This window comes from Ahaetulla prasina, chromosome 7 (genome assembly GCF_028640845.1).
Source record: "Ahaetulla prasina isolate Xishuangbanna chromosome 7, ASM2864084v1, whole genome shotgun sequence".
Classification (NCBI taxonomy): domain Eukaryota; kingdom Metazoa; phylum Chordata; class Lepidosauria; order Squamata; family Colubridae; genus Ahaetulla; species Ahaetulla prasina.
In genome coordinates this window covers 54068424-54083847 of record NC_080545.1, presented here as the reverse complement: position 1 = coordinate 54083847, position 15424 = coordinate 54068424, and the positions used below count along the sequence as shown (strand labels likewise).

The 15424-nt window shown below is 35.6% G+C and overlaps 1 protein-coding gene across 1 annotated transcript in view; it reads right to left on the bottom strand.

Moving 5' to 3' along the window:
• OTOGL (otogelin like) overlaps positions 1–13299 on the bottom strand; it is a 118108-nt gene extending 104809 nt beyond the window's left edge. The window contains exons 1-9 of the mRNA XM_058191655.1: positions 13216–13299; positions 11601–11755; positions 8296–8417; positions 7642–7847; positions 6942–7069; positions 6179–6285; positions 2912–3018; positions 1192–1317; positions 301–409 (exon numbers count right to left, since the gene is read on the bottom strand). Coding sequence (XP_058047638.1) covers positions 301–409; positions 1192–1317; positions 2912–3018; positions 6179–6285; positions 6942–7069; positions 7642–7847; positions 8296–8417; positions 11601–11755; positions 13216–13228 — 1073 coding nt within the window. The 5' untranslated portion in view covers positions 13229–13299. The remainder of the gene's footprint in view (positions 1–300; positions 410–1191; positions 1318–2911; positions 3019–6178; positions 6286–6941; positions 7070–7641; positions 7848–8295; positions 8418–11600; positions 11756–13215) is intronic.
• Positions 13300–15424: the final 2125 nt, after the last annotated feature.

Here is a 15424-nt window from a genome sequence, read left to right as displayed (position 1 = left end):
CTGGAACTCAGCCCAGTTTAGAGGTCTACATGTTCATCTGTAACCAGGTGGCAAAGGAACCTATAAAAATGATTCATTCCTTGGTGTGATTAAGATTTCTTCTGCCACCACTCAACCTATTATTTATGTCAAAGTCAATAAAGTTGTGTCTGATTTTATCAGAACCTTGATTTTCGTATAGCCCCTCTCCTTTGTCCTATTCCACAGCAGGAAATGTGGGTGTAAATTTCATATTCTCCATAAAACAGAGCAACAATTGACAAGACACACAAATCAGAGAGGTTATTGAAGATTACATACCAGTTACTACATTCTTGTTCAATTGTTGAGCCTACAGGGAAAGCTGTCCCATGATAAACACATGGGCAATCTGATGCAGAAATACAAGTTCCATTGTCCATTATAAGGCCTGGTTTGTAAAAATAAAAAGGTTGTAAAAATATAAAGAGATCACAATATGAAAGATAGTCCATGTAAATATGTACAAAGTATGCCTCAAAGTGAAGTTAAAATAATTATGTAATGAATTACCCAGTCTGCATCTGATATTGTCAGTGGATATTTCTTCAGATCTAAATGAGATGAACTAGGGATCTTACTAATAATATAATAATCTCTTGCAGAGACTAATGGAAAGAGGAGGTCTGGAAATTTGAACTAAGAAAAGAATATAATGATCTATATTTTAGTTCATTAGAACAACTAGACACAAGAACAGTTTTTTCCCGAAGGCCATCACTCTGCTAAACAAATAATTCCATCAACACTGTCAAACTGAATCTGCACTACTATTAATCGTCTCATAGTTCCCATCACCAATCTCTTTCCACTTATGACTGTATGACTATAACTTGTTGCTGGCAATCCTTATGATTTATATTGATATATTGACCATCAATTGTGTTGTAAATGTTGTACCTTGATGAACGTATCTTTTCTTTCATGTACACTGAGAGCATATGCACCAAGACAAATTCCTTGTGTGTCCAATCACACTTGGCCAATAAAAATTCTATTCTGTTCTATTCTATTCTATTTCTTATTTATTAGCAATGTTTTAAGGACAATCACATTTAATAAAAATTTAATTCCTTAAAAGTTATGGAAAATTCTAAAGATACAAGACAAATAGTTCTTTAATAGACAGAAACTTTATTATTAAAATAATTTAGCTGATAAAAGTTAACTTACCATCTGGGCAATAGCATCCATCTAAGCAATGGAGGTTACTACCTAGACAGTCTTTCTCAAAAGTACAGGTTGGTGGACAACAGCTAATACAATCCCGATGGATAAAAGTATCTTCACAATTGTCAGCTAAAATAATAAGTTAGGCAAGAATGATTACACTGCAGTATACTTCACTTTAATGAGAAAAAGTATGTATTATTTTCTTTTTAAAATGTTGAAAATGAGAATAAAGGACCTATATATTAATTCTTAGTAAGATGAATATTAAGATGCAGAAATGTACATTTTATAATTAAAAATAATGGCACACAAAAAAACCCTGAAATTTAAATCATTCTGAGACTTATTATGAAGAGTTATATAAAACTATTTTAAAAATTTAAATGCTCTTGAGTTTATATAGCCTATTTAACACGACCCTGGATCATTTTCATACCCTGAAATGTTCTGGCTATGAAGCCAAATTCTAAAACATGTTGATTAAAGTGGTTCCATTCTCTTGCAGAACAATTGCAATATGCTACTCATTACAGTCCAGTCCAGTGGTGGGTTGCTACCGGTTCTGACCAGTTCTTAAGAACTGCTGGCAAAAATCTGGCCAAGTTCACAGAACCGGTAATGATGACCAGCTGGCCACGCCCCCAAACCGGTTCCCTTGGCCGAAGAGGTTGTAAAAACAAAAGGTTTTAAAAGGCTCCTCTGGCAATCCCAGCTGAATTGCCTGATCACCAGAACCTTTAAAAAACATCCTTTTAAGCAGTTGCGATCATCTGGGCTGCAATGAGGCAACTTCAGCTGGGATCGTCAGAGGAGCCTTTTAAAATCTTTTTTCCCTCTGGCGATCCCAGATGAATTTCCTAATCATCACAGCTTTTAAAATCACTTTTTTACAACCTCTTACAACCACCCAGGCCCACCCAATCGCCCATCCCCCACTTACCTAATTACTGCTCCTTTCGGGCTTGCAAAGCCATGGCTTCTGCAATCAGTTGCATCAGCTAGCAACTGAATCTGCCTGCCTGCAATCCATCTCCTCGGTAAACAACTCAATCTGCCTGCCTCAATTGGGTAAGTAAACTATTAAAAAATAGTTAATTGTGTGTTTTTTTAAGGAGTTCGGTTTTTAGACAGCAATTAAAAGTTAAGGAAGTTTTAAATTTAGCTGCTTTTATCTAAAACAGGGGTTTCCAACCTTAGTAACTTTAAGGGCCAGATCCAAGCTTTCCTGCCTGAGGAACTCTGGGAGTTGAAGTCCACAAACCTTAAAGTTACTAAGGTTAGAGATCCCTGATCTAAAAAATATAAATTAAATAAAATAATAAAATAAAATATTTGTGCAGCTTTCTAAGATTTGGTGTGTTTCTGTAGTGTTTCATTCTAACTACACAAACACACAAAATCTCACAAAGCTGTATGTGGCATTTTGTGTGTGTGTATGTGAGTCAATTGTATTGTGTATTTATTGTTATTGGCCACGCCCACCCAGTCATATGACTGCCAAGACACTCTCACCTAGTTACATGACTGCCAAGCCACGCCCAGTGTCACGTGACCATCAAAGCATGCCCACAAAATAAGCTACGCCCACAGAACCAGTAGTAAAAAAATTTAGAACCCACCCCTGGTCCAATCATCTAATATATCAAATAAACATTTTTTTGCTTTTGTTTAACATGATGAAACTAATTTTTGATTGATCAAAGTATTAAAACATACTTACTACAGGCTGGAAAATCATCTCTCCAATCTCTAATAGGATAGCCTGCATGTGAACATGAGCGAGCGTATTCTGTTACTGCTCGGCAATAGGTTTCATCATCATCCTTTCTAAAACAGCAAAATGAAACTTCTGGTTAGTGACTGTACATCCGGGGTGTCAAACTCAATTTCATTGGTGGCTGCATCAGGGCTGTGGTTGACTTCGAGGGGGTAGAGCGGGCAGGGCCAACTGGGTAGGCATGGCCAACTTGACACCACTCACTGGGCGTGGCCGACTGGGTCGGTGTGGCCAGTTGGGTGGGCGTGGCCAGCTTGATGCCACTCCCCAAACTGCTGGCATGTTTCCTCTTCACACTGGGTAGACCGGGCCGAGGCCACACTGGCCAGTTATTTCCTCTTCGCATTGGGTAGAGTGGGCCAAAACAACATGAGCCGGCCCCTTACATTTTCCAGAACTGCCCCGTGGGCCAGATCCAACCACATTGCAGTCTGAATCTGGTCCGTGGGTCTTGAGTTTGATAACCCTGCAATACCATTTTTTAAAAACTAGCCTTAAAACTAATTTGTTTTTTGGTAATAGATCTGATTGTAATTAAAGCTTCAAGGAAAAAAAAACCTCCCTCATTTATGTGAGATGTATAGCTTCCCCAAATATGGGTATAGCGTAACTGGCTCATAATCACAAAGAATAAATGTAGCAATGTTTTTACTTCAGATCTTTTCCAGCCTCCCTGCAAAAAATAATAATGGAAAAATGGCAAAGCAAAGGTCCCTTATATGAGACCTAAGTGTTTATATTTCATTCTATTATATTTTACCACATTGAGTTCCTTCCTTCCTTCCTTCCTTCCTTCCTTCCTTCCTTCCTTCCTTCCTTCCTCCCTCCCTCCCTCTCTCTCTCTTTCTTTCTTTCTTTTTTCATTTTTTTGCAGCTGAATGATAGGGAAAATCAAGAGAGATAAAAATAAAAAAGCTGTGAAAGAAAATGTTTAAAGTTGTCTCATTCCAGGAAAAGATAAGCAGATTTTTTTTTTAAGTATAACTTGTTCAAGAACAGAACCCAGTGTTCATACTGAGGGTTTTTTAGAAGCTAATTCTTGGATAACAAAATTAAAAACTTAAAAGACTAAAAAGTATATTCTGTATATTAGCTTGGGTCTTACCATGTTTCCCCAAAAATAAGACCCTTGTCTTACATTTTTTTGAACCCTGAAATTAGCACTTGGCCTTATTGCCATGCACTCAAAAGCCCGATTGGGCTTATTATCAGGGGATGTCTTATTTTGGGGAAAACAGGGTATTTATCTTGTATTATCCTTTTAACTGAAGTTCCCTGTATTGTGTTCTATTATTATGTTTCAATGATTATAGAAATTTCCTTAAGTGGGAAGGCCACAAATAGAACTTTCTTGGAAAAGAGTTTAGGATAAAAGCCAATGATGATAATTTTTTTTAACCTTTTATCACCAGAATTAATAGCTTCCAATAATTTAACCTGTGGTATAATATTGCACAATGTACAATTTAGTAATATCTCATGATACAATCATCATGTCAAGAATGGGTATGCTATTTTGCATTGAACAACTTTTTTACAATATATATCAAATTAAATGTGTATCATGAGAAATGATGAATCAATATAACTCATGATTACATGATATTTCCTTTATTAAACCAAACAGCAATAATTCTTTTTAATAATCAAAAATAATTAATAATTAATTAACCAATGTTAGTTAAACTGCAGAATTAACATTGTTATTGTATATATTCATTAACATTCATTAAATGTTTCAGAAAAATGAGCATTGATTCTGTTTAGGTAAGTGGCAGCACAGAAAATAAACTTATTAATTGAAATCCACTTAGGAAATCCCCTAGGACCATGATTGCGAACATATGGCACACGTGCCACAGGTGGCATGCGTAGCCATATCAGTGGGCATGTGAGCTCAGCTCTGGCGCGCGCCAGCTGATTTTTGGGCCTTCTGGGCCCACCAGAAGTAGGGAAACAGGCTGTTTCCTGCCTCCGGAGGGTTAGGGTTAGGTCACATCTGGTTCCAGAGCCTCTCTAGGAATCAGGGGGGTGAAAACGGCCTTCCCCACCACCCCCTGGAAGTTCTCTGGAGGCCGAAAATGGCCTATCTGCCAACTTCTGGTCCCACTGGGGCCCCCCAGACTCCTAGAAAGGCTCTGGAGCCAGGAGAGAGAGAAAAATGTGCCTAGCGGGCCATCGCGTGTGAAGAGCGGGGGGGTCATGCACGCATGCGTGGGGAGGGGGCATAGAATTATGGGTGTGGACACGCACGTGTTCACTCCCCTGCCCCCCCCTCCTGGTACGTGATGGCAAAAAGGTTAGCCATCACTGCCCTAGGAAATATACTTTTCTGCTGAAATCTGGCCTTTGGAAACCTCTTAACCAAGAAAGGAGACTATTACCTTTCAGTCCACATTTTTCCAATATCTGGTTTACAAAACCACTCATTGATTTTTCCTTGTACAGTACAACCTCTAGTCACAAATGCTTCTGACCACGACAAAAGCGGGTTCCGACCAAAAAATTCACTTTTTTGTGTGTGGCTGATTTCCCCTTCCACACCATTTTTTTTGTAAGTGCCAAATTTCCAAAAATTAGGTTTGGGTCAGGACCTAATCAGTTTGCGACCAGAGTTATGAAACAAATTATGGTCGTGACCAGAGGTTCTACTGTATTGTGAAAGGAAGCCCAGGTTGAAGTCCATCTTTAACCACAGAACATATAACTCTGAACCAGTCATTTCTCACAATCAAATCTAGCCCACAGATTATTGAGACACAGACACAGTTCTGAATCATAAGGATACCAAAAAGATTAAATGTGCATTGTGGCATGACACATGACAATACAAGTTCTGCCCTTTTGTATCATGAGTTGCACACAAAAAGGGAGGACTTTGTATCACAATTGCCACAATAGATATTTTATCAGCTTACTTCTCCCATGGATGACTATCATTTGGAAAAAAGTTGGAGGAGAGAGAACTGTGATACCCAGGGAGGGAGAAAGAAAGGAAGGACTAAGCTAGCACTAAGCTAGGGATACTTTGGAAGCAATTCATTTCCGGCTATTCAGTTGCAAGTCAGGAGAACATTTATTCCTCTCTTACTGTAGTTAAGAAACATTACAGTAGATGTGTTCTACTGTGTTAGTGTAGAGAAAGGCAAGGTAACAATAATGATGGATAATAAGCCTGCAAAACAAAATAAAAAAGTATATTCAGCTTACCTACATAAATCATTCATACAGCTGGAAATGTAGGGATAAGGATCTATGCTCTGATGACAACTTAAAAAAGGAAACTGCAGGAGTATTTGGCACTTGAAGTAGATACTCTAAATGTAGAATGAAAATGGTATTGAGATATATACGTGCATACCTACATATATATAAAATTAAACAAGCTAAAAAATTGAGTGGTGTGGTGACCTAGTTGTGAAAAATCTCTCCTTCCATTCAGAAGGTTGAGAGTTCAATCCTAGGTAGTGGCAGATGCTTCTCTCCTAGGGTGCAAAGAAAACATATCTGCTGCAAACTCTGCATGGTGTCAGGAAGGGCATCTGGCCAGTAAATGCTTAGCTCCATCCAATTGTCCCAACTCTATCCCAAATGAAGGGATTACAGGGTCATAAAAGGAGAGTTTAAACATGCAAAATATTCCGTCCCATCCAAGGATATTTTATTTATAAACCTAGTCTAATAACTCTTTTGAAAAGCCAATATACTTTTTATTATATTAGTTGTGCTTATTGTAGAGATATAACCTGAAGTATCCTGTGTACATTGCTGAAACATAATGCAAGATGTTGTGTGAGATACTTCTGACATTGTGTCATTCCTCATCACAAATCAAAGACAGTCCCTCCAACCTTCCAAGTAAGTTTTTTAAGGGGAGAGAAGGGAAAACCTGCTTTCTTCTACCTGTGGCTCTTGAGATCAAGGCCCATAAAAATAAATATTTTATATGAAAATTGCAACCTAAACTACTTACCTCATAAGATTCTGTATCAATGTTGCAAGGACTAGGAAAACTGGATGCAATGGCTACACAGGTTGCATCATCTGGGATTTGTACAGCCCAGCTGTTAGCAAATTTAGCTACATCTTCTTTATAGTCACCTATTTAAAAACATAAATTTTATATATAGCCCAGCATATACAATAGGATATTCAAAGTGTAATTATTCAAATGATGTATCCCTAGATTGTAAAATATGCATGTTATGTATAATTCCTTTCAAATAGATAACATAGTGCATCTGCCATCACATCTATTTGAGCCTTGACATGGAGTTATAATAACAATAGCTAATACAAATATACCTTATTAATGGTGGACAAGACCAGCTAAGAAATGTCCAGTTTGAATTTTGCCATATACACAAATTCATTTTAGTAGTCTTAAGCAGTTTATGCCATTTTAAAATCAGTCCTTATGTGCAATAGGCATATAACACCACTGATTAAATAAAGTCATAAGAATGATAATAATGTTATGAATCTTGAATACATTACATCACTGTTAAGTGATATATAGTTTTCACCCCACGACCTGCAAAAAGTATGCAATTACCATACACAACAGATTCAATAGCCTAGTAATATGCTCTGATGACAATTACAAATAAGTAGAATGCAAGGAAGTGGATTGGGTTTATCATCATATATTTTAGCATGGGTTATTTGCTTACTACTTTGTAATACGAGATCATCCGATGTGTTGTTATTATAATTTCCACAGAGACCACATGTTTTTCCCTTGTGTTCTTCTGTTAGTTTAATGTAAATCCCAGAGTTTCCATCCCAAGCTAAGGAAAAGCCAAATGTAGTTTTCACCAAAATATAATTTGCTAATTTCTCAATGAAAATATTTCCAATTGTTTGGGGCAAAGACAACCTGAAAAATAAAATAAATTCTAATTTAAAGATGCCAGCTAGCTATAATCATGCTATATTTTATCAATAAAAATACTGCTTCTTTTTTTTAAAATGTATATTTTTATATATAAAATGCAACCTATAACAAGTACATTGAATTTTTTTTTATTTGAATCCATTTTCATTTTTCCATAATACAAATATTAACATTTGTAATGTAACAACGTTATTTCAATGATATTCAACTAGCATCAGTGAGATTCCCTTCCTTAGCTGGTTGGGTATAATTTCACACAATCTTGCTAGTGACACAGAAAGATTGAGATTCTATTCCAGGTGTTGTGACTCCATGTCAATCAGAATTGAATATTTTTATCATCAAACTTTCACTGTAAGAAAAATAATTTAATAATTTTCCTATGAATACTTTAGTTATTTTAAGAAATGTAAGAAAACATTGTTTATACCTGATTCTACCCTTTCTAACTTCGTGTCCCGATATGTGTATTTCATCCTGATTTGAAAAGAACAAGCTTATTGACCGTGAACATGAGTACACTGAACCAGCACAGTGAGGGCTATTATTAATCTTAAAGAGAGAAGAAATAGATACATAAAACATAAGAACATGTTTTAATATTAGTATTACATACTATACAACTTATTTTTCAAGAGAAACAAACTGAAATATTTAGAGCAGTTTTTCAGTAGCATATTTAGTGTACATGTCTCTAAAGAAAAATTGTATGCATGTTAACATGTATAATACATGGTAGATACATTTTCCACTATCAGATCATATGCAATCTTCATAAACATAGATTCAGAAGTGTAACACCTATATTGAGATTACTTTACTGATTACCAATGGGCTTACAGACCCAGCTCAAGGTGCCAGTTTTAACTTTTAAAACCTTACTTGAGTTGACACTTGTGTATTTGTCCTGTGTATTCATCCTGAATCACCTAATAAAAATATCCACTCCATATCAGTTTAACCAATTAGGTATTTGTTATGTATGTGTATTTTTGTGGAGATATGAAAGTACCAAAATGTTGTGACAGATGTTAGATGATGTTAGATGATAGCAATAGCAGTGTTAATAAGCGCTTAGACTTATATACTGCTTTACAGTGCTTTACAGCCCTCTCTAAGCATTTTTCAGTGTCAGCCTATTGCCCCCAACAATCTGGGTCCTCATTTTACCCACCTCGGAAGGATGGAAGGCTGAGTCAACCTTGAGCCTGGTGAGATTAGAACTGCCAAATTGCAGGCAGCTGGCAGGCAGCAGAAGTAACCTGCAGCGCTGCATTCTAACCACTGCACCACCACGGCTCATGATGTTAGATGATGTTAAGTGATGATAGATGATTAATGATTGATTGATGATTGATAGATGGTGAGATAGACAGATACTAACCAGAACACGGTTAAATTTGCTGCAACCTAAAAAAGTTATTCAATAATACTTTTACATGCAGCCTTAATGGGCCTCTGGTGGCTCAGCAGACTAAGTCTTCTGTTATTAACACAGCTGCTTGCAATTACTGCAAGTTCAAGTCCCACCAGGCCCGAGTTTGACTCAGCCTTCCATCCTTTATAAGGTAGGTAAAATGAGGACCCAGATTGTTGGGGGCAATAAAAGTTGACTTTGTATATAATATACAAATGGATGAAGACTATTGCTTAACACTGTGTAAGCCGCCCTGAGTCTTCGGAGAAGGGCGGAATATAAATTCAAATAAATAAATAAATAAAACCTTTAAAATTTTTGTATATCAAACATGGGTTTACTTTTGTATTTGCTAATTAGTCTAATAAATCAACTCTAATAAAGCCCTTACACCAACAACACAAGGAATATCAAAATAGTATTATTATCATTAATCTGAAGATTTTAAATGTGTGTTTTGTTATTTCAAAACTTCAAAATTCCTCGATCATCATTTGATACAATGCTGATTCTAATCTCATTTTTTATTAATTTCACATAGGATATTCTATGGCAATATAGAATTTATTAACATTTTAAAAATACTAATAATGCTCAATTCAAATGATGAAAAAAATACTGAATGAAGTCATTCAATCTAGAGTAGTACATTCAACTAATTGGCATTTTCCTCTTATTAGGCAATATCTGAATAGATTTTTGCTCCCATCAGTAAGGAAATTATAAGGAAATCCTTATTAAAAAATTCTGTGAATGAAAACCTTATAGATATTACACCTATCTTTCCAATCTACTAGATAGGTGCAGACTATTAAATCCCCACCTTCTACCCAATGGGTTTAAAACTAGGTCTAGCAGCAACAAAATCCTGTCAAATCCATATGAAAGTTACAAAATGAAACGTGTATAAGAATTCAGACCAATTCCTAACTTCTAATTAGACCAATTTCTAGGGATTATTGGAAATGAACAAAATATTTCTATAATATTAGAAACAATATTAACTAATGTAATTAGGGTATACTTATCACTTCCTGATTTTCCTATCCTTTTTTATTGGCTGCCCGGAACCCTTTTCAACCTCAGAACCAAATAATTGTTAATTGCTCAATGAATGGAATCATGAATCCACAAACTGAACCACAGAATAGTAAGTAAACCACAGAATGGAAATAGTTCTTCCTCTTTCCATACTATAATCTAGACCAGTTTAATTACACAGTACAGAAGAATGTCTTACATAACTGGGAGAAAACAGCATGCTGTTTTCAGGTCTCTCTTGACCCAATTTCAAGTCTTACCCACACAGTGTACTGAGGTTCTGGATCACTGCAATCTTTCACAAAAATGTATGAGCAGTTTCCTGGGAAGTAGTAGTAGATGCCATCAAATGTTTCAAAGTGGTATTGCCCCCATGATTTGCAAATCCCACCTCTGTCTTTGCCAGTATTTGGAACTAAAGAAAACAAACATACTTGTTTGCAAGCCAGGCTAGCAGAAGCAATAATTTCAGATGAGTATTGCTCATTGCAAAGATATTCATCACATTATGTTGTAAAAAAAAACAAAACACCTGAAACATCACAATATAATCAGATGTTTAAAAAGAACCTATGGATGGAAATGTAAACAAATAAAAATAAAGTAAGGAAATTTGATAATATATGGTCTGAAGACAAACTAAACTAGATAATATTATAACTAGATTAACTTCCTGAATATTTTCTGCAGTAGCTGTCTTTCTCAAAAGAGCTGGCATCTTTTCATCTTCCTTCTTCAGGATGTTGCAAGGACATGAAAACACTGGTGCATGAAAAAATAGGGAAGATTATCTATGCAAATCCGGCTTTTCCAGAATAAAAATTGGAACTGTATTTTAAGCAGAGGCTTTTGCAAGATTATTAAATTTATGACTACCACAAACTGTAGTACCATGGCACCACAAACTCTTCTGTCTTGTGTGTGACTGTGGCATCACAATACAAATAAGGGACCAGACTTGCATCACAACAAGCAATTTCCATCCCTCTATGGATGCAACTGCTAATAAAATGAATGATAAAGCTATAAGGTTGTGAATGCAATACTATACTTTTATATATACCTAATCTTGGAGTCTAAGGATGAAGGAATGGAATCATGAATCCACAAACTGAACCACAGAATAGTAAGTAAACCACAGAATGGAAATAGTTCTTCCTCTTTCCATACTATAATCTAGACCAGTTTAATTACATAGTACAGAAGAATGTCTTACATAACTGGGAGAAAACAGCATGCTGTTTTCAGGTCTCTCTTGACCCAATTTCAAGTCTTACCCACACAGTGTACTGAGGTTCTGGATCACTGCAATCTTTCACAAAAATGTATGAGCAGTTTCCTGGGAAGTAGTAGTAGATGCCATCAAATGTTTCAAAGTGGTATTGCCCCCATGATTTGCAAATCCCACCTCTGTCTTTGCCAGTATTTGGAACTAAAGAAAACAAACATACTTGTTTGCAAGCCAGGCTAGCAGAAGCAATAATTTCAGATGAGTATTGCTCATTGCAAAGATATTCATCACATTATGTTGTAAAAAAAACAACAACACCTGAAACATCACAATATAATCAGATGTTTAAAAAGAACCTATGGATGGAAATGTAAACAAATAAAAATAAAGTAAGGAAATTTGATAATATATGGTCTGAAGACAAACTAAACTAGATAATATTATAACTAGATTAACTTCCTGAATATTTTCTGCAGTAGCTGTCTTTCTCAAAAGAGCTGGCATCTTTTCATCTTCCTTCTTCAGGATGTTGCAAGGACATGAAAACACTGGTGCATGAAAAAATAGGGAAGATTATCTATGCAAATCCGGCTTTTCCAGAATAAAAATTGGAACTGTATTTTAAGCAGAGGCTTTTGCAAGATTATTAAATTTATGACTACCACAAACTGTAGTACCATGGCACCACAAACTCTTCTGTCTTGTGTGTGACTGTGGCATCACAATACAAATAAGGGACCAGACTTGCATCACAACAAGCAATTTCCATCCCTCTATGGATGCAACTGCTAATAAAATGAATGATAAAGCTATAAGGTTGTGAATGCAATACTATACTTTTATATATACCTAATCTTGGAGTCTAAGGATGAAGGAATGGGAATCATAAATATTTTGAATATGATCGCTTAGGTGTATTAGTAGAATGCTGTAGAAATTTTTCCAAGACGAGGGTAACTTTTGTCTTCTGAATTGTGTGTTGGCTGGGTATCTCCCAAAATGATTGGGGACCATAACTGAAATGTAAAGATCCATATCATATTCTTTAATACTTGTCTGTGATAATTTCCCAGTTCTATTAAAACAGGTTAGTAATTGTTCTAGTGGCAAATCTTTGGGGATTGAATTCAAGGCTTTTAAGTTGCACACAGCCTCAGAGATTCATATTGTGCAACTGTTCAGTTAAAAAGATTTGGGGTGGGTGGGAATGAGATAATGTTGGGGAAGGAATGTGAGACCTATTAACTCATGAAAGAGTCTGTAAATGAAAACTCAGCCCTGGGAAAGTAGTAAGCATACTTTAAGAGACTTAAAGTAACCCCACCTTGATTCTGTGTGGCATTGGAGAGGACAGAAGGAAACTGGCAGACTTTCAAGATTTTGTAATAATTATATCTTACACAATAAAATAGAGTTCCATTGGTTCCTTCAACCTCTGTTTCATGAGTTGGGCTACCTTGAAGAGCTGACAAACACTTAAAGCCCATTTTAAAGACCTTTTTAAAAAAATCCTAGCAGTCTTAACCAGTTAAAAGAATGTCAGAACAACAACAGAACAACTATTACAAGTTACATTTAGACTTAGCAGTACTTATATTTTTGCAAAATGTTAAATTGAATTATTAAAATACGAGATTGAATCATTTTTGCAATATACCTACAATAAAAGTGCATCACACCTTCTTCTGGAACTTACTGATTTGGCAGTGCTGCCCCTGTGCCTGAAATGTCTCACAGTCACAAACTCCTGTCTTTGTGCAAACTGCTCCATTAAGACAATCTTGAGAACAAGAAGCTGCATAAAAAAACCAGGCAGGTGTCAATTATGGCTCAGAATAGAGGAACTTCTTAAACAGGCCCTGGTACCTCCCAGACCTGTTTCAGTTCTGCATATCCAAGGAATTGACGGGTTGAGAAAGATTGCCCAAAATAAATATACATCATCTTACAGATAGCTTTCTGTTAAGTTTATTCTCCTTTATATAAACTGCTCAAGTGTGTTCTCTCATCTTAAAAGGTTATTTTATTTCTGCAAAAATCCACAATTCATAAATTAATTCTTTCTTGCAATTAATGTGAAACACATGTTTAGTTCATTTTTTAATATCTGGGAAAGTTCCCGCAGAAATGAATTCTCTGAAAGCATTTTTCGTCCAAAGTTAAAAATATTATCCCATAGGCATCATGCAGCTGTGTATAAATTTGTGAATGAAATGTCTAAGCCAGCAATTTGGAATAATCAGAAAAGATGCAATAAAGAAAATTGGCTTTATCACAGCAGACAAAGATAATTGGAAACAGAAAGTAACAGAACTGGTTGATGAATTTGTGAAAAAATCAGTTTTCACCCATCCTACCCCAGTTTATCGGACTGATAAATATTGATGCATTTTATTATACTGCCTGTTTACCTTCTGCCTTGGAACACAAGTCAGTGACTGTTTTTTTCATTTCTTAACCTATAAGCAATAAATAATCAATTATAGAGTCATGTTGTTTCTTGTCGTGTTAAAGAAAAAATCTGTTCCAGTTGATTTATTGTAAGTATGTGGAATGGAAGGAAGCGACCTTATTCTTTCCATCTGGTTTGAAACTGGATTTGATTTGCCATGTGAATAACCCACCTATTTTTGCAGCCTTCTTCCAACTATTAAAACAGCGAACTTGTCAAATATTCACATTAACAGCTGTGAAAAAAATCATGGCAATTATACAAATATATTTAATTATAGTTATCTGGGTTATAATGTCACTGACCTCTTGAGGAATTCTGAGCCTGAGAAAAAACATCATGAACATCTGATGAAACAGTGGTTGTCTATGAGAGGAAGGGAGGAAAAACAAGCAAACCTCTCATGAGTATCTGAACCAAAAATAAATCAGCAAAACTTAAAATTACATAAGTTACAATTTATTGTAAAAAAATTAATTGCTTAAAGTTATATAAAGATTGTTCTCAGGGGAAGCTCAAAACTTTTGGTTAGTTAACAGTGAATTCAGATATAATTTCATTCAATATTAGGAAAATACAAAAGACTTACCAATGCTGAACAGCACCAAAGTGAAGGCATTTAAAAGACACATGATTCTTATATTAAAAATGAAATGTTGCTCCATAGTTGAAGTATAGATAAAAATGTAGTGTTAAGTGTACGGTGGGCTTCTGAAATTTGCCGCATTACTGAAATTTTAGTGATGCTTCTTGTATTTTAACTACATTGACTCAATCTTTTAAGTCACAACTTCTGCTTTTTGAATAAACCACAGTTTGCACAAAATGCTATGCCCAAAACAAATAAACCATGATATAATTTATTGCACTACAAACCCAGACAGCATCTCCACTTACTTAGTTGAGTAAACAGTCTCTTGCAACATAATCTGCCTTGACAGCAAAATAAAGTCCTGCTTTAAAGTCCTGTCCAAGCAACAGGTCCTGGGAAAGAGCAAGTTTTAAATGGACAAAGCTATGGGTGTTTCCTAACCTAACTTGCATGTTCTAAGCTTATTTCCTGCTCTTTTCTTGGATGGAAGAAACAATCCACTACTAAAAATACTACATATTCAAGGATCAACCACCAGGGTTGAAGGAACATTACCTACTCTAACTGAATGTGCAATAAGGACACAATATTATATGGGTTGGTCCCGCTATGAAGGCTGACCTAAATGTTTTGCCTGTCCCTCTCATCTAAAAGATAAAGTAGATTAAGATTAAATTATTTGTACATTTAAGCTCATATGAATTTGATTTTAGAAGGCTGCTCAGTCTTCATCTACAGTGGGTGTAGAACGTCCACACACCCCTGTTAAAATGAAAGGTTCTTGAGATGTAAATCAGACTAAGATAAATCACTTCAGAATTTTTTC